At 34.6% G+C, this 27,627-nt stretch overlaps 1 protein-coding gene across 5 annotated transcripts in view; it reads right to left on the bottom strand.

Annotated features, from left to right (window-relative positions):
- Nucleotides 1–27,627, bottom strand: part of ASCC3 (activating signal cointegrator 1 complex subunit 3) — a 332,274-nt gene that overhangs the window by 72,044 nt on the left and 232,603 nt on the right. For all 5 annotated transcript variants that reach the window (XM_067702481.1, XM_067702479.1, XM_067702483.1 and 2 more), the window contains 6 exons: nucleotides 19,244–19,381; nucleotides 19,038–19,158; nucleotides 17,972–18,104; nucleotides 14,001–14,126; nucleotides 2,760–2,871; nucleotides 2,428–2,562 (listed from right to left, as the gene is read on the bottom strand). In XM_067702481.1, coding sequence (XP_067558582.1) covers nucleotides 2,428–2,562; nucleotides 2,760–2,871; nucleotides 14,001–14,126; nucleotides 17,972–18,104; nucleotides 19,038–19,158; nucleotides 19,244–19,381 — 765 coding nt within the window. The remainder of the gene's footprint in view (nucleotides 1–2,427; nucleotides 2,563–2,759; nucleotides 2,872–14,000; nucleotides 14,127–17,971; nucleotides 18,105–19,037; nucleotides 19,159–19,243; nucleotides 19,382–27,627) is intronic.

Raw genomic sequence — 27,627 nt, 5'->3', positions numbered from 1 at the left:
TCCTGCTTTATTACTTAATGTTTCTCTGTTAGTTACACATATGTTCTCTAGTACATAGAGAATAATTTCTAGATAAGAAATTAGCAAAATCATGGTACCTGCAGATCTCCTTATCCATATGAGTCCTATACTTCTAATGTCCCAGTGTCCTCCCTCAAAAAGAGGTCTCACTTAGATATTACAGACTTAGACACTACGTAGCAGAAGTTGAGAGTTTCATGGACTAGACACCATAGGATGAAGAGATTATATCATTGTTGCTGTAGAAATCATTAAGGGACAATGCAGAACAATATCTATGTAAATACTGTAGTTTACCTTCTGTATATCTGCAGATGAGTTGTTCTTGTATTATTCACAAAAGAGTTGACTTTATTTTAATAAAGATATACCATGAGATCAGTACTGGTTTTAGGCAGTGTGATGCTGGAAAGAAACAGGCTACTGAAAGGATGTGAACAGACCTCTTGCTCTATCAGTGCCTTTTTATGGAAAAAACTGAAGAGAAAAATGACTGAATTCCCTTGGTACTATATACATTTGGGTTTTTTTTTTAGTAGGGTGGAATAGGCATATGGTTTTCACAAACTTTTACGAACAATGTGCATCTAGTCTAGACATACTTTGAACCTCCCAACTCGGTATTTTCCAGCTCACTCTGTGTGTGTGTGTGTGTGTGTGTGTGTGTGTGTGTGTGTGTGAGAGAGAGAGAGAGAGAGAGAGAGAGAGAGAGAGAGAGAGAGAGAGAGAGAGAGAGAGGGAGGGGCATGAGAGGCAGCACAGTGCAGTGGTTAAGAACGCATACTAAGGTGCTAGACTGCAAACTACTCACTTGATGTGCAACCTTGGACAAGTTGGTTACTCTTAAATAATAGGAATAGGAATAATAATGGGATGTTATCAATATCAAATGAGTGGCTTTGTTAGGATTAAATGAGTTTATCAATGTAAAGTTCCTAGAATAAGGCCTGTCACATGAAAAGTGCTCAGAGGTATTAGCTGTTATTATGTGTTCCCAAGTACTTTAAAATACTAAATTAGGTAAATATATCACGGTAGGTAAATCTGAAAGAAACATTATATTCTTAAATCTAACAGATACTAGTTTAAGATGCTTGCTGAAATTAACTAACCATGATTTTACTGTCTTCCCCCCAGAAAAATCCTGTTTTTATGAATATCTGTCTAGGAAATGATAAAAACCTCATTCTTAGAAATCTAAAAGAGATTCTTAATTTTTAAAAAATATTCTTACCTCAGAAATGAATTGTTAATTTGACAGCAAAATCATTTTCTTGAAAGCTGCCTCATGTACTTTAATCCTCTACTCATTTCCATAGAGCAAACAATAGAAAACTGATTTATACAGGACCCATCCACCCATCCATCAATTCATGAACAAATATTTTCTGACTCATTACAATGTATTTGGCCCTATGCCATAAGCAAAATCTCTACACTAGTTTCTCAAAGGGAAAACACTGAAAAATTGGAAAACTGTGAATGGGATACTGATGTCTATTGAGAATGATAAAGCAATAGGAGAGGTAGGAAAAAAGCTAATAAGTGAACTACAGCAGAATCAGTGTATTTATAAGAGAAGGACCTTAAAGACATTAGAGCCCAATGGGTCTTAACTTTTTAAAAAAGTACCAACACACCTGAGGGGTAAAATAAAATACCGTATTTACTTATAACGTATATCCTGATTAATGTGCCAACAAAGTTTTATGGTAAATTATTACACTTAAAGTCAACAACAACAACAAAATAATGCATATATAATATGAAGGAAGGAAGTGGAGAAGATACTCCTAATAGGAATTTTAACTTCAATATTAAATTTAGTTCTTAGCTTCTCGGCAAAAAAGCAAAATGAACATAGTATAGTTTTTTACCATGTGATAAATCTGATTGTATATTTTCTTTTGGAAGGGGGGAATGGGAGGAGTTAACTTATCTGGCATTAATTCTAAGAGAACTTAATCAAGTGGAGCCTTATGTTAAGAAACATCAGCAACAGCATAGTTCCAACAAGAATTACCCAAAAAAAGCAATAAGAAAAGCTTTCAACTATAATCCAGAGAGGTTATTACACTGAAGGCTAGGGAGATCACCTGGCTGCTGAGGAGAGGCCAGTTTATACCTATTATCCTGGCTTAAATATCAATAGTGCCCCATTCCATTCTCAGACTGACCCAAGTTTGGATGATAAATTACACGGTAATCTTAATGGGGAATTTAGTCCAGATTTGCTTTGTAGTGATCGTGTTTGACAGAAGAAAGAACTTCATAAACAGTTTCTGCCAAATTTCAAGAGGAACTAGATGGCAACAAATTAAGACCCAAATTAAAAGTGAAGGTATGAAATATATAAAATATAATCTCTATGTATTAAAAACAATGCAATAATATCATGAAACTCACACTTAGAATTGAAAGCAATTCTTCAGTACCACATTCAGGTTTCAAACGCTCCTTGAACATTTTAACTGTTTGGTGCTTTAAATAGTAATAAGAGGCAATCCGGCCATATGTCAGTGGTTCAATGCTCCGATTATCCTGTTTCAAAAGAAATATAAAATAACATAAATAAAAAGTACAATAGAAGTGTATATATTCGTAAAATTAATAATTCATACTGTAGGTTGCTGTTCCAACTGTTTCATTACAATTTTTGGTTATCATTAGAAGCAAAAGCCCTATTGTTAAAAAGCTGGGCCATCTTTTCAATTGGAATGTGTATGACCAAGTCGTACCTCTCCCATCTCAATACAGTAGGAATGTTCCAATTCAACCAGGGACTTCTCAACCAGATTAGACAGAAACTTGTTCACAGAATCATGGCTCACATCACTCAAATTGTAGTAGCTAGAAAACAAGCAAGGTCATTATTTGTTTCAAAATATTTCTTATTAAAACCATCATTTCAATTTCACCTCGCTCTTTTCAGAATTAAAAAAAAATCCATTTATAGCAAATCAAAGGAATAAAGCAAATGCAATTACCACTTCCATTTTACAGATCAAAATCCCCATACTAAGGTTTATTGACACTGATGAACAATGGCAATATGTTAAAAATATGCAAGATAAGCAGATAAAATTCAGCAGCACATTAAAAAGATACGAATTTTCCAGTGTTAAAACTGACATTATTTCAGTTTACACATCTACAGCAAACTAAACTTATATACTAGATTTAGAAAAAGTGAGAAGCATATTATATATAAATATATAATTCCCTTTTTTATGTAAAATCTCATCCTCAGTAACATTAAAAAACTCAAAGAACAATTGATTTGGGTGGCAGATGAGTTCTTTTAGGAAATTTAGTCAATTGTTCCCCTAATGCTTAAGAAGTAAATATTCTAAAGATTAGAAGGAACATCATCAGGCTAACAAAATAAGCATTTGTAAGTAAGCTTACCTATACAGAAAACACATAGGTTCAGCTCTATATATCTTCTGAGTAAAAAACCTAAGGACATGCGATTCACCTGAATGCTACTCCCTGTAACTCCAAGAGATTTTTGGCAAATCCCTAAGATCACTAGGAATCCGTGTCTGGGAAAAGATCCAAGAGGTGAGGGACTGCCTCCACAGTCATGGCAGATTGCTAATTCCTGTTGTGTGAACCCTGTCCACTAGTCAGCATGGAGAATTACATGCCCTACCTCTACCCAAGTCAAAGAACAGGAGTGGAAAGTGGCCTCAGAGAACAGACTCTCATCACTGAAACCCAGCACGAGGGATTTATATCTGTACAGGACTAGGAAGGGGGTGGTCACAGCCTGAGGAAGAAAGTGTTAACAATCTCAAATGGGAGAGGTCTAAAGGCCTCTCAAGCATGGTGATTTTTTTTTTTTCTTTTCCTTTCTTCCAAGGGAAAGATTTGGGGTCAATACTATAAAAATTTATTTAAAAACAGAAAAAGCAGAACTTAAATCATGGCAGGATATATTTTCACTAGAAAGAGAAGTTAGCCCAAAAGTCTAGGTACAACCAAATATATGAGTTTCCACTGAGTATGGATTAATAATAGGTTATTTATTTGGGAAAATAACTGTAAATCATAGTTATATGCTGAGGATTTTAATTCTCATAAAAGAGAATTAGTTACTTTAAATTTTAGTCTGTAGAGAAATTATTGCCCTTCCTGGAAAAGTTCTTTTCATAAACCAAAATAAAGCAATATTTATCAATGAACAAATACTAGACAGATCAGTGCTGTTGTTACTTTAAACAAAATGCACCTACTTTTATCTAGCCAGGCATATGTGAAGGTGAAAAACCAGCATTAGAAACCATTAGAAAATATTTCCTTTATCCTGAACTGTGAGAGTATATAGTTAGAATAATTTATTCTGCATTAGAGGTGAAAATAAAAATTCTGAACATTCAAGCCTCCATAAAAGAGACAGATCCCCAAAGCTGTTTCAGATTATTAACAATATTTTTTTGTCTTTCATTTTTTTCCCCCAACAAATGAAATTTATCAGCCAAACTTTCTGCAACGTAAGTGCTTACTTTATATTTCACATTCTTTTGGCTTGCTAAGCCTATAAATTTTCCAACACGATTTTCAGCTGTCTGGACTAATATATAGTTGATAAAGTTATATCTAAATAGTAAAAAAAACAGTGAAAATGTGCCCAGGACACTGAATAAGTAGTACTATTTGCAGAGCAAGAATCAAGCTATCTTTATGCAATTAAAATTACAGAAGGAAGACATTATGAAAATAATATTACTGTGAAAAACAAAAAGTTATGATTCCATTTTTATCTATAAGTTTCTTAGGCCATTTGAAAACAAACAATCTCATGGTTACTGCTAAGGATCACCATAAGTCATTCCCATGTAGGTATAACTGGAATGCCAAGATTACCATATTATGCTTAAATGAATAATTTGGTACACTTACAAATAATACTGAAAACCATTAATGATAAAAACTTTTCTCCAAAAATTATAGGTTCTTTTTTTAATAATTATTTTACTCACTGTTTTATGTATTTACAAGATATATTTTGATGGGCTAATATCCCTTCTGAAGTTTGTTCATTTACATCTATTGGAAAAATTTTTAGACTACTTTGTGGCTTTTATCCAGAGAAAGTACAGTCAGGGTAAATATTTTTTAAACATTTACAGTGAGTTGTAAAAAAGAAAAAAAAATGAAGTAAAATCATGGCTCTGAGACTGCAACAAATTATCTGATGGCTACACTAAAATATCATAATCTAACTTGCTAAAACTTAATGCATTTTTTGAACAGAATAACTTTAAAAACTTCCATGGATTATTTCTTAATATAGTTGTTCTTTTTCAATATGCTCACCAACATTCTTACTGACTTGCATATGAGAAATGAAAAACTCAATTTAAGTAATCGAATTGACATTCAATTTATTCAATATCAAAACTTTTATCCTTATTACATCTGGAGGGGTAATCTAGAATTTTAAAAATCCCTAAAATTGTTTTCTTCAGATATTCTGGCATATGTGATAACTTTATTTATTTTTTAAAAGTGACAACTTTAAAAATAGAGAGGGCTAGTTAAAATCTCAATCATTAAAAAACTTTCTCCCATGCAGCCAACACAAATACTAAAATGCATCTATTTTTGTTAGTGGTATGACTTCACTGATTTATACCAAATATTATTCTTTGTTAATATTTGAACTGAGATTCTAAGGTTACATAAATATTTTCAAATCCTTAAGAAAGTATACTGCTACATCTTAATTAAATGTATAATTTATAAGACACTTTTTAAAGTAATAAAACTAAGTGTAAATGGAATTATTTTTTAGGTCCCATAAAATTTTGAGAGAGAATATATTCTAACACTTTCTTTGTGAATAAAGGATGGAGTTTATATTTACATGATCTTCATTAGTAGCATTATATGGCCTTCGCTTCTAACATGTAAACTTTTCAGTCACTGTGCAATTTCTAGCCTAAACAATTATAAGCATTTAGCTTAAAAAAATTACATATCATTAATTTCAATAACCACTTTACTAACTTGAAAAAAGCATGCAACTGCTAAGTAAAAAGGTCTGTTTTCATGTTGCACTTTCCACAGTAGAAAATTTATAATTTACTGGTTATTAAAACAGAAATATTATACAACTGTTTAATTATGGATAAAGGATACAATGTAGTTTCACGCTCACTGCATTGAATCCTCAAGTCATTATCTTCTCTTTGCCATAAACAGACAGCCTACCTTTTTGTCAGCATGCTATTTCATTTATTTCACAGAGAAACCCAGTTTCACAATAATTGACTTGTCAGAGGCCCTAATTTATGAGGCTGAGCTCTGTAAGATTTCTCTATATTGGATTCAACCTGCACACAAGCAGGGTTGAATATTTACAATGCTGTTAACAGGTGCTGAGTTGTTTAATGATTCTAATAGCCAGAAGCATACTGAGAAAGCCAGCGGGATCACAATTACAGGCTGTTTGAACACAACAATTACTAGTCCCCTGAGAGGTGTGAAAGTCAAAGGCAGTTTGATACTGACAGCATCTAGCACATGGGCTAGACAAGCTAACTTCTATTAGCAGTCCACTGGGAAGAAATTATAAACAAACCTCTCCCTATCATAAAATTTTACAAAGTTCATTAAATTTAAACAGTCAAAAAGTAAAACAACTTTTAAAATATTATCTTTAAAAGATCTTATCAAAGGACAAACAAGAATACCACACATGAAACTTCAAGTTATCTTTTTCCAACGTTAATAAGGACGCAATTTCACCAGCTGAAAATGAAAGAGATTTTATTGTAATGTAAAACATAGATAAAGTTACACCAAACAGTTTGGATTTAATGTGAATAGTGGCAGCTATTTCCTGTTTGGTTTATGTAAACCTGGCCAGAGACCTCGCTGGGAAATTTTTCATCAGTATTGAAATGCTGCTGCTATAACTGTCAGTACTGGGAAGTCATTTGTTACAGCACCATGTTTTTTTATGTTCAGATTATGCAGCAGTAATAATGACACAAATAATGAAAGTGGTTGCAGGGACAGCTGAAACTACCACAACATTTTTTTGCCCTAGAATTATTTAGAAGCTTTCTCAGGGGAAAACAGAGAGTAAAATTGAACATACAAATTGAATCCAGAACTCAATTTGAAATATATTAGATTTCATGATGCACCAATACATGTGTTTATATATATTTGAATGAACTAATGTATATATGTATGTGTGTCTACATATATATTTACACATATAAATATGTATCTTTATAAGCATACATATATTTGCATATACATGCATATCAAAAACTTAAGAATATACACAGACAAACAGAGAACAACCAGGAACTGAAATCTTTCTCAACATAAATTTTATTTTTGGTGGTGGTGTTGGGGGGACACTTTACAGTAATATGATTAAATGAAGGGGGTTGGAGAATTGGGTCATATTTATTTACCTATATGTGACTATATTTTGAGAGTGGTGTTTGCCCTTTGTATTTTAAATAAACTTCAGCTTTTCCTTGTTACAGATACATGCATGCACATAAGTGTGTATACAAGACCCTCCCACCCAAAGAAAAGTCAAATCTCAATTTATGGCACTGAATGACAGGAAGCATGAAGTATATATTAAAACTACATATAACACAAGCTCTTCATTTGAGACAATGATTTTAGGTTTCTTAAAACTTTTACGAGATCTACAAATAAGTAGAAAAAGTGTACCAATTTCCTGTGCCTTTCTTTGCTTCTAGCTTTGCGTATAGGTGATTTTAACACAGACAATAATAAAAAGATATAAGGGCCAATCAGAAAGAAAATTGCAGGGCATGCTATAGCAGACTAAGTAAAATATGTAACTTGTTAAACTTTATTTAGGCACGTTTTCCCATTTTTATCCAGATGTAAAGGTATAGATATTAAAAATGACAATTTTTTTTTGCATCAAACGAACAAAAGTATTATACATTCAGAATTAGTATGGTATGGTCTCCAAAGACAACACATTTTCCATCACAGCACTGAAAAGAGATCTGGAGAGAAAGTATGGATATTTGAATTCTGGACCTGATAATGGGCTCAGGGATGAAGAATGTGGCCTCTGGAACCAGAATGCCTGGATTCTATCAGTAGTTCTGCCTCTGTCACTCAGACCTGCCTGACTGTGGGCAAGCTGCTTAATCTCCCTGTGCTTCAGTTTCTTCATTTATAAAATGGGGGTCATAACAGTACTAAATGAGTTAGGCTCTTGAAACAGCATCTCAAATACAGCAGACACAATAATAAATAATATTAGTGTAGTTTTTGTTTCCCATTTTATTAACTTCAATTTTTATTTTTATATATTCTTCTTGTATTTGTTTTTGCTAATGTTCTTCTAGTTTCTTGAGACGGATATTTAATTATTTTCAAGCATTCACGCTTTCCTGTAGGTGCCCTAAAGACATGAATGTTCCTTGGAACTGTGCGTTGATTAAAATTCATAAGTTTTGTTCTAAAACATCTTTATTTTTGTATAGTTCTAGCTTATACCTATTTTAAAAAAAATTTCATCTTTCACTAGAATAAAAGTAGTTAAATGCCAAGCAGTTAGTTTTTTTGCCATCCTTTCTCTTGTTTATTTCTGGTTTTATTGCATTACACTGTGAGAATGTAGCCTTATGATCTCTACATTCTGAAATACAGTGAGTTGCTCTTTGTAGTCTAGTACATGGTATATACATGTATTTTTTGCGGTACGCAGGCCTCTCACTGTTGTGGCCTCTCCCGTTGCAGAGCACAGGCTCCAGACGCGCAGGCTCAGCGGCCATGGCTCATGGGCCCAGCTGCTCCGCGGCATGTGGGATCTTCCAGGACCGGGACACGAACCCGTGTCCCCTGCATCAGCAGGCGGACTCTCAACCACTGTGCCACCAGGGAAGCCCCATGGTATATTTTTATAACTAAAATTCCATTAGTGTTTTTAAGTACGGCATATTCTTTTTTGGGGGTACTACGAACACATACACATATTCAAGGCTATTGTTATTCAAATCTTTTATTTTATGAAATACTTTATATCTCTTTGACATGCTGATTTTTGAGGGATATGTGTTAAAGTCTCTCAACATGACTATAATTTAGTTAACATCTTAGATTTCTATTGGTTTTGCTTTATATATATATATATATATATATATATATTTGCGGTACGTGGGCCTCTCACTGCTGTGGCCTCTCCCATTGCGGAGCACAGGCTCCGGACGCGCAGGCTCAGCGGCCATGGCTCACGGGCCCAGCCGCTCCACGGCATGTGGGATCCTCCAGACTGGGGCACGAACCCGTGTCCCCTGCATCGGCAGGCGGACTCTCAACCACTGCACCACCAGGGAAGCCCTGCTTTATATATTTTGATGCTATATTTCTAGTTATCTAAAAATTTATAATCTACTGTAACTTTTAGTGATTGTACTTGTTATCAATATAACCATTCTTCATTGTCCTTTTTAATCTTTATTGCCTTGAATCTCATTTTGTCTGATTTTAGTTCTGTAGCTATTGGTTTCTCTTTGGTACTCTCCTTCAGGTCTTCTTTCAATGCCCAATTTTCTACTTTTCTATATCATTTTGATTTGATATGTTGCTTATAAATCATTTTTAGTGGGATTTAAAAAAATAAATCTGAGAATTTCTGTCTTTCAATAGGGAAGTTTAAATTATTTATAACATTTATGATTATAATTGGCCTTTTTAACGGTATGAATAGATCCTGTCAGTCCGCTGATTGAAAACCTACAATGGTTCTCATTTCGCCCAGAATAAAAATCAAAGTCCCTACCATGGTGTCTAATCTCCCACATGACCAGTATGACCACTGACCACCCACATCTCTAGCTTTATCTCCTACTACTCTCCTCCCCACGCTTATTCCACTTCAGCTACACCTTCTTCTTGTTGCGCCTTCAACACACCAGATGCGCCTGCTTTAGAACTTCTCCCGTTCCCTTGGCCTGAAATGTTGTTCGCTAGATATTCATGTGGTCAACCTTCTTACTTCTTTCAAGTCTTTGTTCAGGTGTCAACACTTATTCTATGTCTACTAAGCACAACTTATCTAGTTCCCGTCTCCAATACATTTAATTTCTGATCAATGACAGTTTGCAAATCAGGCTAGATTGAGGATAGACTAAAAGAAGATTAAGCAGATAAAGAACTAAGGAAATTAAGGGAGGAGAAAAATTAAAAAGCAAATTTGATATTTGAAGTCAACATAAGTAGATGCAGAGTGATAACATTAAGGTAAGAAAGTGATATTAGAGCAAAATTTTGATATCTGATTCAGTTTTAGACATGCTGAATTTGAAATGATGGCGGTAAGTCCATGTGGCAACATTCAGAAGGCAGGTGGAGAAATAAGACTGTAACTTGGGATGGGGAACAGCTGGAATAACTTATTTTGGGTCTTTCACAGACAAGTGATATTTTAAATACAGAAGGGATCTCTAGAGAAGAACTTCCTAATATTATGCACTGAAAAGAGCACAGCATCACTTCTACAGTCTTCTTGCCCCAAAAGGCAGAACTTGAATTCTGGGATGAGAAAACTTCAGACAAACCCAGATTGAAGGATGTTCTACAAAATAATTGGCCAGGGTTCCTCTAAAGTGTCAAGGTTATGAGAGACAAAGAAAGACTGAGGAAATGTCACAGATTGAAATGAATTAAGGAGGCAGAACAACTAAATGGAATGCAGGATACTACTAAATTGGGTCTTCAGCATAAAAGGGACATTAGTGGAAATACTGATGAAATGTGAATGAAGGCTGTAGATTACTTAATAGTATTGCATAAATGTAAATTTCCTGGTTTGGATAACTGTACAGTCATGTAAGAGGTTAACACTTGAGGAAGCTGGATGAAGGGTACACAGTGCCTGTTTGCACTATTCTCGCAATTAAAAAAATCTCAAATTGTTTGAAAATGAAAAGTTAAAATTTTTAATTAAGAAAAGAAGACGCACACACAAAATTCAGTGTATCTGTGGATTCAATAAAGAACTATAAGTCGCAAAAGAACTCAATTTGCCTCAGAGAATCATTCCCTTGTTTGCTGATCAGACAAGCTGACAGAAATGATTAGGTTCTAAGTCTCTAAACTAGAGTCTTTTTTTTTTTTTTTTTGGCTGGGCCATGCAGCTTGTGGGATCTTAGTTCCCTGACCAGGGATTGAACTCGCACCCTTGGCAGTAAAAGCGTGCAGTCCTAACCACTGTACCACCAGAAAATGCCCTAGAGTCTTTAGGATGCTATAGACCAGTAAAGCAACTGGAAAGGAGTACAAGAATAACAGCTCACTAATAACATTAAGTTTTTCATAATTATACAAAACTTAGAAAGGCTTTAATTCGTGTACTTGATTCCCAACATGACCATGTGAAGGAGGTAGGCTATTACTCACTTTCCAGATGAAGAAAGTGAAGCCAAGAGAGGTGAAGCGATCAAGGTCACACAGTTTCTAAAAAGCAGTGCTGATACAAAAATCAGCGTTCTGATTCCAAGTCAAAGCTCTTTCTATCACATTAACTGCCTCCATTCTTGTGATATAAGAAAAATGAATATATCTACAGTTATACACCATGATTCTTCTCCCTCCAAAAACATAAAGAGTAGTAATTCACAAAACTTACGTTTTTAAGTTCTAGCTTTATCACAAAGTAGTTATGGGATACAAGACAAGTCACTTAAAGTTTCCAGCCTCCATTTCTTCAATACCAAACAAGAAGGTTGGACTAGAGTACATGTAAAGTCTATCCCATTGTACGATTCAACAGTGCTAATCTGTGATCTGTTTACTACGGAAAATTTGTGGTACTGTAAGACTATCTCATTAATTTTGTAGTCATTTTCCCAAATGAAATTTTGTACCTAATCCAGAGGCCTGTAATACAGGCGGAACTGAGCAAAACATCACCATATTCTCAAACTCCTATCTATGTAAGTGGAAATGTTGGCTGAAGAGAAACAAATTTCTTAAAGTACCAACCGGTAAGATTTAGTAAATTCATTTCATCATTTTCATCATGATCTCTCTGTTCAAGATCTTAACAATGGTTTAATATTTCTTCTTACTCATATCAGGAATGTCCCTCACCTTTGGCCTCCTTCCATTCCCCCCGCATCTGTTAAGGTCCTATGTGTCTTTGCCCTATTGTTAAAAAGCATCCTAACTGGTCTCCCTGCTATAAATATTTCCCCATTCTAGCTCATTCCCTACCACAGTGCTGCAAGTACTGAAACAAAGCCAGTATTTATTAGAAGAAAACAAAAACACTAATTTGAAAAGATATATGCACCCCCATGTTCATTGCAGCAGTTTACAATAGCCAGAATATGGAAACAACCTAAGTGTCCATGAACGGATGAATGAATAAAGAAATTGTAGTATAGACAAAGAATGGACTATTGCTCAGCCATAAAAACATGTAGGGACTTCCCTGGTGGCACAGTGGTTAAGAATCTGCCTGCCAATGCAGGGGACATGGGTTTGAGCCCTGGTCCAGGAAGATCCCACATGCTGCTAAGCAACTAAGCCCGTGCATCTCAATTACTGAGCCTGTGCTCTAGAGCCTGTGAGCCGCAACTGCTGAGCCTGTGTGCTGCAACTACTGAAGCCTGCATGCCTAGAGCCCATGCTCTGCAACAAGAGAAGCCACTGCAATGAGAAGCCCACGCACCGCAATGAAGAGTAGCCCCCGCTCGCTGCAACTAGAGAAAGCCCGTGCGCAGCAATGAAGACCCAACGCAGCCAAAAATAAATAAATAAATAAATAAATAAAATGTAATCATGCCTTGGAAACAACATGGATGGACCGCTAGGATATTATGCTAAGTGAAATAAGTCAAACAGAGAAAGACAAATAGCATATGATTTCTCTTATGCATGGAATCTAAAAGCAAAACAAAACAAAACACCAAAGAACAGACTGGTAGTTGCCAGAGGCGGGGGTGGGGGTGGGAGAAATGGGTGAAGGGCTCAAAAGGTACAAAGGAAACAACAACAATAACAAAAACCTAATTTGGTGATGCTAAACTATATTTAAAAACTTCCAACCACAGCCAATAGGATCAGGTGCAAACCCCTTAGCATGGCATACAGGCCCTTTACTCTCTGGTGCTTGGTCCACTTTCTAGGCAAGAAAATCTTCTTGCCTCACATTCTAAGCTTTACATCTAACTTTTGGCATTCTCTAGAGACTCTTTCAAGCCCTGAGGGCCTCCGCCCATCTAGTATTTTTGTGCCTTCCACCTTTTCCACTTCTGTTCCAGATTCAAGTTCTGGGTGAAGTATCACTTCGTCTGTGAAGCTTTCACTCTCACAGGCTTAAATACAGTCTGTTAGAGCACTTATGATTTACACTGTAATCATTTATGTCCATCTCCACATTACAAGATCAGCCCTTGAAGATAAGGGATGATATACACTCATCCTCAGGCTTCAATGTCTAGTATAATATTTGATAAACAGGTGCTGAATGAAGATACAATCTACCCTGCCTGGAGTAAAAAGATACTCCATCACAACTCCCCCAATTTTATTTCATCTTGCAAGGTTCTTATTAACCTTTACAAATGCCTCACAAATTCTTCCCCCTACAATTTCACAGGCCTTATTCTTCTCTGAATTCCAACTGCACCCAAGTCAGCCACTACCATGTAATTTAACTGAGCACATTTCTTAATGACATCGGGTGTCTTGTCTCCCTAACTACAGAGCGAAATCCTTGAGAACATTCTAAGTTAATTAAAATAAGTTAATAAAATGCACACCATTATTTTCTAATATATCACAATACGTTGTGAACATATCAGAGATATTATCTGATTCTCTGGGCAAATTCCTATACCTAGGATGTCCAATGTTCTGGCATTTTTGTTATGTACCTGAATTTAGAGATGATTACCTTCAAACATATTTTATTTTAGTGCAAAACAGAAAAATACTTGCCCCGCACTTACCTGGGGTTCATGATAAGACGTCGGAAAAAGTAAGTCCAGGTGATATAATCCATTGCATCTTGCTTAGATGTTATTGTACCACCAGCAATCTCTGCATTTAAATGGTCAGAGAGCACTCCTAATAAGCTACAGAGTGAACAAGACATGGGAAACATACATGAACGTTAAATGAAAAACAACTTTTCTCACATAGTCAAGACTCAGATTTGATGTTCCAGGATACAGAACAAATGTTTTGTGTAATTTGTATCTTTTGTATATAATTTTGGGAAAATAAATTGCTAGGTGGAAATAAACACAGGCTGACAGGAAGGGAGCTAATAACTTTCAGGAGGAGAAGATGAGAGCCGAGGTAAGAGCAGACGAGGGACGATATGCCTTGGAGAGCAGAGAAGAGTTACTGAGGCAGATGAAAGAATTGGTAAGAAAGGAGGGATGGTTAGGATAGAGCAAGGATATTCCCTTCATTCATTCTGTGAATATTAAGTTCAGTCATATAAGACATAAATGTGCTAGGTGTTGTGGAATATACAGAGATGATCAGATGTGTTGAAAGACTGGCATAACAAAATGTTCATTTCAGTTTCTTACATAAATTACAAAAAAGGGAAGCAATGTCCAACAAAAGAAAGGGCCATGTAAATTATGATACATATGCAGGTATTAAAAAACAGTTTTTGCAAAGGATGTTTTTAAGGATATAAGAAAGTGGCCATAATAAATTGAATGAAAAAAAAAGTTGCGATATTACTCTCCAGTCACCAGTGGCAGAGTATAAATCCATATAGCTAAATTGGAGGGCAATTTGACAATATCTATTTGAACAATCACTGTGACCCGGCAATTTCACTTTTTCATTATCACCTGATAGGGAAACATTTATAGGTTAGGATAGGGAAGCAAAATACTTCACTGCAGCAATATATGTAAGCGTTAAAAACTAGAAACTCTCTAAATGCCCATTAACAGAGAAGTTAACATATAACTTCTGTATATGTACTCTGTAGAAATAAAATATTAATAGTAGTCATATCAAGGTACACTTAAACTTTAAACTTAAACTTTAAACTTTAAAATTTTAATTAACTTTTTACTGAAGTACACATAGAAAAAATTACATAAATTATACATGTACAACTCAAGTAATATTCACAATGTGAACACATCTGTGTAACCACCACCAAGATCAAGCATTACCAGCGCCCCAGAAGTCTTCCTTTTATGCTTTTTAGTCACTCCTCTTGCTCAGAAGGATATTTTGACTTTTATTTCTTTGCTTTACCAAAGCAGTGGCTTGGATCTCTAGCACAACGCTTACTGGCAGTGGTGAAAACAACATCCCTGTATCATTTCCTATCTCAAAGGGAAAGCTTTCAATACTGAATCATTAATCATGATGTTTGCAGTAGATTTTTAGTAGAGACTCTTTATCAGATTAAGAACATTCCCTTATATTCCTGTTGGCTAAAAGTTTTTATAATTAATGGGTATGGAATTTTACCAAATGCTTTTTTTTATATCTATGAGATAATCATATAATTTTTCTCATCTTTTCCTGCTAACGTGGTGAATTATATTCATTTATTTTCAAGTAATAAGTCATCTTTGCACTGATATTGTAATTAGTTATAATATGTTATCTTTTTATACATTGTTAGATTTGATTTACTCATGTTTTATTTAGGATTTCTATATCTATATTCATGAGAGACACAGCCCTGTTACATTCCTTTCTTGTAAATTTATCAGGTTTTAGAACCAAGGTTATTCTACTCTCATAAAATAAGTTGGGAAATAGTCCTATCTTTTCGACTATTACAGGAAGGGTTTGTGTTCAATTTCATGAGTTCAATTGCTTCCCTAAATGTTATAAGGAATTCACTAGTGGAATGTCTGGGTCAGAAAATTTTTGTGGAAAGATTTTAAATTTCAGATACAATTGCTTTGATAGATAAGAGGTTATTTAAATTTTCCATTTCTTTTTGTGTCAGTTTTAGTAATTTTTTTAAAAAAGCATTCTACCATTTGATCTAAAATTTAAAATTTGTATAAATTTTTTCATAATATCTTATTACCTTTTAGATTTCTTTTGTATCCTGATATTGTGCTGTTCCTTCCCTCTTTTCTCTTGACCAGACTTAAAGGTTTATCAGTATTATTCTTCTTTTCAAAGAACCAACTTTTGGCTTTGTTGATTTTTTTCTAATGTATGTTTGGTTTCAATTCATTAATTCTTTCTCTTATCTTTCTATCTTCTCCTTTCTTTGAGTTCAATTTGCTAATTTTTTTTCAAATTCTTGAGATGCATATTCAGATAATTCATTTTTCACTCTTTTTCTTTTATTTTTTAAAAATTATTTATTTATTTGTTTGTTTTTATTTATGCCTGTGTTGGGCCTTTGTTGCTGTGCGCAGGCTTTCTCTAGTTGTGGCGAGCGGGGGCTACTCTTTGTTGCGGTGCACGGGCTTCTCATTGTCGTGGCTTCTCTTGTTGCGGAGCACAGGCTCTTGGCATGTGGGATCAGTAGTTGTGGCTCATGGGCTCTAGGTTGCAGGCTCAGTAGTTGTGGCGCACGGACTTAGTTGCTCTGTGGCATGTGGGATCTTCCTGGGCTAGGGATCGAACCCGTGTCCCCTGCACTGGCAGGCAGATTCTTAACCACTGCGCCACCAGGGAAGCCCTTCACTGTTTCTTTTAAAATACATATATTTATGGTCATAAATTTTCTCTCAGCACAATGTTAGCTATCTCCCACAATATTAAATGTTTTTATATTTTCCAAATTAAAAAAAAAGGAACATTAGAACTTCTAACACAGTAAAAAACTCAATAACTATTTACAGTATAAATTAGAAATATATTTTGTCCTTTGCAGTTAGAATATGGTAAAGGCGATTCAGTATATTAAAGAAGACTATGATAAAAGGTAGCAAGTGATAAATGTTAGGAATGAAAAATGTATAAATCTGACAGACAAAAGATTATTTTCAGCTGAGAAAATGAGGAAAGACTTCATCAGAGGGGTGGTAGTTACTGGATCCACAAAGAAGTATGTGATAATTCTGAAACTGGCCACTAGCCTAAATTATTCATTACCAATCCCTTTATTTTGGATATTTATTTATAGACTATTCTACAAAAACACACACCAAACTAACACTTCATTAAATGCTTACTATGTGCCAGACACAGTTCCAAGCACGATACATTTGATCAGTACAAGTACCCTACGAGATGGCCAGTATTGCTGCTATCTCCATCTTACAGACAGTGCACTAAGGCATTGAGGATTTAAATAACTTGCTCAAGATCAAGCAAGTAAGTGGTGGAGAGCTCAAACATAAGCCCAGGTTGTCTTGCTCCAGAGTCAATGTGACTGAACAATGTACTTCACTGCTTCTTTTTTTAAAAATAAATTAATTAAGTAATTAATTTATTTTTGGCTGCGTTGGATCTTTGTTGCTGCGTGAGGGCTTTCTCTAGTTGTGGCGAGTGGGGGCTACTCTTCGTTGCGGTGCACTGGTTTCTCATTGCAGTGGCTTCTCTTGTTGCAGAGCATGGGCTCTAGGCATGTGGGCTTCAGTAGTTGTGGCACACGGGCTCCACAGTTGTGGCTCGCGGGCTCTAGAGTGCAGGCTCAGTAGTTGTGGCACACTGGGCTTAGTTGCCCCGTGGCATGTGGGATATTCCTGGATCAGGGCTCAAACCCATGCCCTCTGCATTGGCAGGTGGATTCTTAACCACCGCACCACCAGGGAAGTCCCTTCACTGCTTCTTTTAAACAGCGTGTTTTTCTTTTATAGTGAAAATTACAATTTAATGTTGTCTTATTGTGATAAATATATTGTTTCACTTCAAATAATTCTTTTGAACTAGAAGTTTTACTGATTTTCATCTAATACAATGCCAGCACAAAAATATCAACCTGCTATGACATAATCCATTTAAATTAATTTACAGCAAAATTTACCTTGACTCTACAGGGAAAGGTTCATAAAGAAATTTTTTGTAAAAGTCTTTCTTTATGTCATGAACCAGAATTACAGCTTTGCCTTGGTCATCAAACTGAGGCCTCCCAGCACGCCCCATCATCTGGAGTACATCTATAAGAAAGAGAACAAGAGGTATTCTGCAGTGTGGCATGTAGCACAAGAAATATTGATGGATTATAGCATGTTTCTACAACACAACAAAATAAAAGGGAGAAAAGTATTTTAAGACCAGGGATGCTCTCTCTGATGCCTACTACTGAGTTCCCTAATAATTAAATAATTAATTCACTATGATAGAAAACTGAGTCCCCAAACGAGTCTTACAGTGTGTAAAAGTAAGAAAGATCAAAGATTCCTTTAGGTAAATGTTTAAAAATGCTATTTAAGAGTTATAACTATATAACTCTTATATAGGAAAACCTCTTCAGCAGAGTCATTTGCTTATTTTTCCCCATGAATAACGGATCCACTTAGGCCTCCTCTTCTTCCCATCCACTGTATAAAATTTTTCTTTTATACTGCAGGAGTCTCTGAGGTAAGTAATGATTGAGAAATGATACAGATTTTATATGTATTCATTGAGCTGAAATACACATTTGGCATATTTTCCTGTTCAAAACTCACTGAAAATGCTTTTATCAAGTTTTAAAATATGTTAATAGACTGTTCATGTACAAGTTATAGCAACAAGTGCTTTGGTTCTAGAAGTCCTGTAGGAAATATCATGTCTAGTGAGGGAGATTTAAAATTAAACATAATGTTTACTTATAACTTATTAAGTCACTAATTCCTACTAATCAGTACTTTTATCTATTTATAAATTTAAAACAATTACTTGTGCCTTTGACATTCACTAACACACTGGATAAGTAAAAGTAAATAAAATGGCTTAATACTTTGGAGTAATATTTTTACTGGAAACAAAAAATTTACAATTTGTTCATCACTGACATGTGACCAATTCTCTAAAATTTAATTCATGCAAATTCAAATTATTAACGCTAAAATAGACGTTTAATGTATTTGAAAATTTAAAAATATTACCTGTAATGGGGAAATCCACATATCGTCTTGTTTTTCCATCATAATATTCTGTTCCTTTAATAATTACTAAATGAGCTGGAAAGTTTACACCCCAGGCTAATGTACTTGTAGCAATAAGAACCTAAAAAATAAAAGATAATATCTTATATCTAACTAAAATACAACTTTTAAGTTACTTTAAAATATCTGTTCATGGAAAAAATTACCTGAACTTTACAATTTACAAATAGTTCCTCTACTGTTTTTCGGTCCCTCTCATGTAGTCCAGCATGATGCATTCCTATTCCGAAAGCAAGTGTCAGCTTCAGGTTGGAATCTCTTACTGTGCCAATGATATTCTCCATCTGCAAATAAAAACACAATTACAAGATGTCAGTGCATTAGCTTCACATTTTTCATTTTGTTTTTTTAATTCTTATGCTATATGGGCATAAAAATATAGGTCCCATCTGCAGTTATGATTAAAGTTAAATTAGTTGAAAAGAATATCTACTTAGTGAGAATGTATACTGTAAATTAATTAAAATGTAAACGTTATCCCTTTTATTTTTATGCATCAAGGAAAAAATCTGTACTCATTACCCCTTATTGAGTAACAACTACTAAAATGCTATAATACTGCCTAAAACGTTTCGGTGTCTGTGTTGGTCTTGTTATAGAAAAGACCCCTATTTTTTGCCTCAGTGATAAAAATTTAGAAAGTATGGACAAAAAATTAATGGGAAAAATCAGTCATAATCCTACCAAAGAGTAGTCATTCAAATTTAGGCTTTCTCACTGAACTTAGTGACCCAGGGGCAAGTCACATACCTTCTCTGAGCCTCAGTTTCTTCATTTAAAAAATCAAACTGGTATATACTTTTGCTTACTTCTCATTTCTTTAATCAACAGTTCAGTTAAATACTTTTCATATTTACTGTTTGACTTTTTGGTAAATTATCTTTCCGTTTATTGAGTAGCCTTTTTCTTATTGGTTTGTGATAGCTCTTTATGTATTAAGGGTATCAACCCCTTGTCCATCACATGGTATAAACTTTCATCCAGTTTTATAAGTACTTCATTTTATTTATTTAATTTTTTTACTTTATGGACTTAAAATTTTAAATTGGTCCCTTATTTTTTTTTTGCTTAGAAAACTTTTCCTCATCTTGAGATCAAATACATATTCACCTACTATTCCTTTAACTTCTGTTATAGTTTTTACATTTAAATAATTAACTTGTAATTTTGTAATAGAAAGTATGGTAGAAATCTAAGTTTATTTTTCCTAAATAGTTAATTATTCTAGCAATATTGGTTAAGTAATTCCTTACCTCACTTATTTTAAATGCTAACTTTAGCATTCAGAATTCTTATACATTCCAGTTTTTGCATTTTAAAACAGACTGCATTTCCAGCCTCAGTTTAGCTCATTGAATTTTATATGTGTAAACAGTTTCTGAAACTTATATTTCATATATACTCTCAGAATATTTTATCACTTTCCATTCTACATGGAAAATTCTTAATGCAACACAGATTTTATGGCAACAAGCAGCAAATCTTATTTTCTTACAAAACTTACTTCCTGTAAAGAACTAAACAGAAAACCCAATCTCTTTCTGCTTAATGATAGACCTCTACTTGTCCCTAAAGAAGATGACGACACTAGGTGCAGCCTGGGAACCTTTTTGGGCAACTCCCTGAGGGCAGCAATGCAGAGACCAAGTGGTTTGAGAATATATGAGCATTCAGAAGAAGGACATGTTTTAGTTATGTCAACAGCTTCATGACCACATCAGTAAACAACAGTGGAGAAGGAACTTGGAAGTAGGCATCAATACATGTATAACTATCATATGCCTGAAGACTGAGATAGAAGTTGGAAGACTGACATTATTTTCAGACTTCATTTCCTTTTTGCCTTCTATTATTAATCACCTCGAATATACACAAGTATACCTGCAATACACTTATGCTCCTGGCTCTGCATAAACCAGTAAACAGTTCACAAAATCTCCATCTAGAGAAACTTCAGGTGGCTGCTCCCATTTTGTTAAAAATTCATAAGACAAACATATTCAGGGGGGAGGGGTAAATTGGAAGATTGGGATTGACACATACACACTACTATACATAAAATAGATAAGTAACAAGGGCCTACTGTATAGCACAGGGAACTCTACTCAATACTCTGTAATGGCCTATACGGGAAAAGGATCTAAAAAAAGAGTAGATATATGTATTTGTATAACAGATTCACTTTGCTGTACATCTGAAACTAACACAACGTTGTAAATCAATTATACCCCAATTAAAAAAAAAGGACAAACATATTCATATAATGAAGCATTCCAACTGTTTTCATTCTTACTAATTTTATTTTCAATGGTTGGAAAAGTTTTCCAAGTCTTTTATGTGGGAAAAAGTTGTTTTACTCCAATAATCAAAAAAAAAATAAAAAAGAAAGATGGAGTTTGGCTTTATAATAATTATTAATGTATAAAAAGCACTGCATAGACTAGGTAATATTTTAATAACATACACATCAGAAATCTTATTTATCCACTTTCCTGAATTGAATGCAATGTATAAAGAATTCATTCTGTTTCATAGTCACAGTACCGTCACCTGATATTCCTGCATTATTTTCTTTACAATCTGTTTAGCAAGAATATGGAAATGTATTAATATAAATGCTGACTACAAATGCATGCTATAAACAAAGGTACTGTCCTGTCTCATAAATTATGTTAGCTGTTTTCAAGTGCCTGCCTATCATCCTTTTTTCGTTCAATAGTTCACTGCATAAAATATCTTCAATTTACACTATCAAGAATAATTCATTATTCTTACTCTGACAATTAGTTTCGTGATTTTTCAGTTTCACAACTTAAATAGCAGTGTGTATGTATAACTTGTATAATTTGCAGTATTCCACAGCAATGCCAATCATATCCAAAAAATAACATACCATTTACCATAGGAAAGCTGAGGAATCCTGTGGCAGGAGGTTTGGTGAGGCAGTAATATCGCGTCCTTTCGCATCAGGGAAGCCTGGCTGTTTCTCATTCCCTTCCCCCACTTTCACATAAATCAATGCATTAAAAAGAACTATTTGCCTATCTAAACTGGTAATGACCTAAAATCCTCATGAGGACAATCACAGAAAACAACTTCATTTATTACACGGTTACTGTGGATGAATTCTGAATTATTTGTACATCATAAAAAAAGCAAAATTTATAGTAATGTTATTCAATCATTAAGCATAAAATATTACAAGGACAGTCTTTTTAACTTTGAAAATATAATTTTTGATTAGATTATATGCATCTTCATCCCTACACTTAAAATAGGTTTCATCTGGATCAAAACAACATAACACAAGCAAAATTTTTCAGGAATTTAGGATAATGAAAGCTTAAAACATGATAATAGATTTTATTTGTTGAGTACTTATTATGTGTCAGGCATTGTGCTTATCACTTTACAAAGATTATCACACTGAATCCTTTACATACATATAGCCCTAAAGTAACACCTAATTCTTTTATACAACACACTATGCTTCAAGTTAAAAGACTCAGTGGCCTTGAGTACTATATAGTAGTCTTTCTCAATTCTGGTTCCCTGAGAGAACTGAGACTCACAAAAAAATATCTGAATTACCATCTTCTTAATTTTTCCAAGGATAGTTAGTACCATTCTAGATGGTTAGGAGAAAAGTTCATTTATTACATTCATTGGATGTCTTAGGACATGAAGGCTTAATTCTTGTTAAGAAAGGCTGCTATAGAATTTTAAAAAGAATAATCATGTAACTAAAACACTTTGATAGAAGAAGTTTTAATTCCATAGTTCATTTCTGTTCAAGGAACAACTGCTGTAATGTGCAGGTATCTTTCCGATAAGCGGTCCTTGAAATACGTCTGACTGTATGTTAGTTAAACCAAAAATTTTTTTCCGTATTATAAATAAAAACAGACCTATGCTCCTCCAAGCAGTGGTCTTTCTTTAGGGTGTGGGGGAGAAGGCACATATGTAAACTGTTGAACCAATTACTTTAACTTAATAGAAATTTTTTTTATATTTTAAATTTATTATACTCAGAAAGCTTTTGTAGAAAGATAGGATTCCATTTAAGTAGATACATTACTCTGTGCCTGAAATACATTCCAGTCAGAATATAATTCAGTGAGTTGATGACAATGCTGGCTCCAAAAGAAAGGAGGAGACCAGATTGGACAAGAATGAGCTAACAGATTGTGCAGCCCAGTTCTGTCCCTTTGAGTGTGATATATTGTTTCAAGATGCTAAAAACCCATACTTTCTCAAAGCATATCTGTTGTGCTGGTTTTCCCATTTTCACAGAATCCTCATTATCAGAACTCTGTACTCTTTTCAAAGCACATCAGACTCAGACCATATGCCACTGAATAATGCTTATCAATTGTATAAAACACTCAATAAAAGATGTACCATACAGAAGAATAATGAAAGTTACAAAGACTTTCTTTTTTAAAAAAATAATTAAATATATCACATCTGGTACAGATGTTAAATGAAGTTAAAACATTTCCTCATAATTACTTTTATTCTTAAAATACACTTTTTATGATAAACCCTACAGACTGAAGGGGAAAAACTAAAATGAAAGAAACCTTTAGAACATTCTTTTGATCTACTAATAGGAAAAAAATAAAAAAATAAAATTAATTAAAGGTAGTAAGTTTCCAAACTTTACCAATACACCTCAGAACATATTCTCTTGCTGCCCCCTCTGAAACCCAAAACAAGCACACCTCAAAGTAATTTATGATACTGTTAATATATAAATACATTTATAAATGATTAAAAATACAATTATATGAGAAGTAAATATATAAATGAAATCTAAATAATAACATGTAAATCTTTGCTATTGTCTGCTAAATAAACACAATACTATTTTCAATGTCTGCTTTTAGGTTAACTTGATTCTTAATAATAGAAATATCAAAACTGGGCTACATAGGGCTGAGATATTACAAATTTTTCCTTATTAATGTTTTCAACTTAATTCACTATGCTATTGGTAATTTTTGAGTATACATTTTATGCTTATTTCAATTTCTGGTGAGTTCAAATTCCAAAACATTCTTGGAGAACATTTTTATACATCTCTGCTTTTAAAATGCAGAGAAAGCTGATAAAAGGGACATTATAGAATTGATTTTCTAAAGTAGCACAATTTTAAATGAACAAATACTATATTAATATGAATTAAATTTGTGAAGGACCACAAGCAAAAGATTATAAATATATGACCAAATTTTACCAGTGCTTTCAGCAAAAAGAATCTATCTGTTTAAAAGATGTTATTCAATGTAATAACATTTATTGAATATTTAACTCTGTTCCAGGCCTGTTCTATGTACATTAAATGTACTAATACATTTAATCCTCGCAAGACTCTTGTGGGGAGAGATTATCATCCTTTCACAGATTAAAGGATGAGGCTCAGAAGTGAAACATCCCACTTGCAGTGGGAAGTCAGTACTGAACCCAGGAAGCCTGGCTCTAGTCCATGCTCTCAACCACAATGCCACCCTCTAATCATCACATGAATGAGGGATATTTCAAATAACTACTTGAAGTAATGACATCATCCACTTGACTTAGGGGTGGACCACATTGTTTTAAAAGGTATACAAAAAACAGATAAGAGTTGAAATAATGAGTAATGTCCTAGACTCACACAGCTGGGGAACGTTATGCAGATGATTTGCAAATCTATTTTTTCTTTATTATTTGGGTATTTCTACTCCCACGCCTCAAAATGAAGAATACTTAAAATAACATTCTTTTCTAAACTAAGATATCACCTTTCATGATTGAGAACGGCACAGCTCTTGTTGGTTGCTTGCATTTGATATTTTAGCTACTGACTTGCGTCCCCGTCAAATGACACACACCCTTACTTTGACTTTTCCATCTTCTCTAGACAGTATGTTGTCCATGATTCCATTACTGTGCGGGACAGTAAAAGAACATTACTCTGAGACAGCCACTCTGGTTTTGAGCTCCCACGCTGCGCTTACTTGCTTTGTGCTATTGGGCAAGTCACTTAATTCTTCTAAGTTTCAGTTTCTGCATCTGTAAAATTGGGATAACAGGAACGACCCTCCCAGAGTTCATGATTAAATGGGATAAGTCTTTAGTGAACTATAAAGTACTTGATAAATACAGCAATTATTACTAAGCATAATAAGAGCTTTGCCTCTTTAGTCAATAGGACATATATGATATCAACTAAGACAAAATAAAAAAGAACAGTCTCCTATCTTGAAGCTGCTCTTAATTACACAAATATTCCATGAGACCCAACTCAGTTCAATGTCCAATGTTCAGCAAATCTGTAGATAATGTCTGTTTTGACAATATTCTGAGCCTAATAGTTTTCTTTATCGGGTAGTCATTAAGAGGTCTGAAGCGTGATCAAAATAGAAAGCACTTGGGTGAGAGTTTTGTATCATGACCTAAATCTATTTTAGTTTGATAAAACAGATTGTTCAAGTTGAAAATGTGGTTACCCTACATTAAACTCAACTTAATTTCTGATTTTTAACAATCTCCAAGTCCATTTTCAAAGCCTGGTACTAACTTCTTACCTACAGGAAGAGGTCAATATATATATGTTGAATGAAAAAGCAAATGAATCAAAGAAAGCTATAGTAAAATGTCAGTAGTAGAAACTCCACCAAATCTGAACTTGTGATCATTTTGTGTAAAGCTAGGCTATAGTTCATCTTTGTACGTCTATGAAGGTTTTACTTGTAATGAGGTTGGGTGAGTTATGTTTAGCTTAAAATGAAATAATTTTCAAGCATCAAAAAATTCCTTCAGTATTAAGCATGCGGAAATAACACCAATTCTACTTTTCATGAACGTGCCCCTCCTGTGTACCTATGCTACAGTTTTTCATTAATTCACTTTGAAGCATTGTGTAAATTTATAATTAGCACATTTCCTTAATTATATTCAGTGTCATCTGTGTGAGTCTTCTAGCCAATTAATTTGAATTAACAAGGTTTAACAATACGATGTTCCAAGGAATTCTTGTCTTCCATACTCCTCCGATTTTCATGTTATCCACATCTGGATTCTTTTCCTATCGTGCTTCAGTCAGAAAGCTATCCCCTTTCCTGCTTCAGATTATTTCCCAGCATCTACCTTCTCGTGGTACCGCAGACTTTAGAACACAACTCAAACATTGTGGTCCAGGACCTTCAGGGCAAAAAGCCTTGTAGGATTCTGTTTAATTCATTCCTACTTGTAAGGATGTAAGGGGGGAAAAAAGAAAAAAGCTAGTTGTCTTTGATGTGCTTTTCTTTTAGCTACCTGGACCTTATTTAACAGTGTGGAAGAAGAAAGGGTTAGCCCTGCTGCTAATTGGACAGACACACAGAGGAGTTGAGGAGAATATAAGTAAGACTGAAGAATAAAGTCTAATCTTCAGCCAGGGTTCTGCTTTCCCATCCCAGATATGCATCTCATGCAAGGTGTGAGTGATGAAATAAGCACAGTATTCTGAGTTTTCAATCAGTAAACCCGCTCAGAAGAAAGGGTGTTCCCTCTGCTCTTTTATCTTTCCAAGCAGGTTGGCAACCATCCAGATCCCAGCACCGTTCACCCTTGCACGTCAAACCAGATTGCAGAGTTATTTGGCAGAAGCCAATGAACCACACTTGTTAGGCACTAAATTATAACTAATTAAATTACATAGAAAAGCTTCTAGAAGGAGCTGTATACGCTATTTGCTTCCATTTCCTTCCCCTCCCACCCATTTATCCCTCAACTCCTTCCAAACTGGCTTATGTTCACAACATGTCACTGACCCTACTTGCCAAGTTCGTCCAAGATGTCCAAGTGCTAAATCCCACCGGTGTTTCTCTGCTCTCATCTCACTCAGCTCCCATTAACATCTGATGTAGTCAAGCACTCCTTCCTTCACGAACCCCTCCTGTCTACAGTGTTCTAGGACACTGTGTTTCCTCACTGGCACTGCTTTCTCAGGGTTCGTTGCCAGCTCATTTTCTACCTAAGCTCACAATGAGAGAGTCCCTCAGGCCTGCTTTTTGATCTCCACCCTCTCTATCCGAGGGTCTCAGGTGCTCACCTGGGTTTAAAGGCTTGCAGATGCTCCCAAGTTCATATATCTCACATCCTCTGTGGGTTTTACAGACTTCCGACATTTAACTGCCTTGAGATCTCCACTTGAAAGTCTTGGAGATACAAATTAACATGTCCAAAATATAATTTTCTTTTCTTTTCTTTCCTTTTTTTTTTTTTTTTAAGCTCAGATCTGTCTTCTCCGTCTGTCTCTCTCCATCCTAAATCTGTCTCCTCCTTCCTCTCTATCCTACAGTCTCGGTTCTCCCCATTTCAATAAATGACGCTATTATTTACTCAGATGTTTAGGGTTAATAACTGGGGCACCATTCTTGATTCTTTTCAGTTCTTGAATCTCCATTTCTCATCTATTAGAAAGTCCTATTGCATCTAGCCCCAAATATATTTTTTCATTCCCACTGTTACCGCTCTAGGTGGCCCCTAGGTCACCACCATC

Source organism: Pseudorca crassidens, chromosome 13 (assembly GCF_039906515.1).
Source record: "Pseudorca crassidens isolate mPseCra1 chromosome 13, mPseCra1.hap1, whole genome shotgun sequence".
Taxonomy (NCBI): domain Eukaryota; kingdom Metazoa; phylum Chordata; class Mammalia; order Artiodactyla; family Delphinidae; genus Pseudorca; species Pseudorca crassidens.
This window is presented reverse-complemented; position numbering and strand designations above follow the sequence as displayed.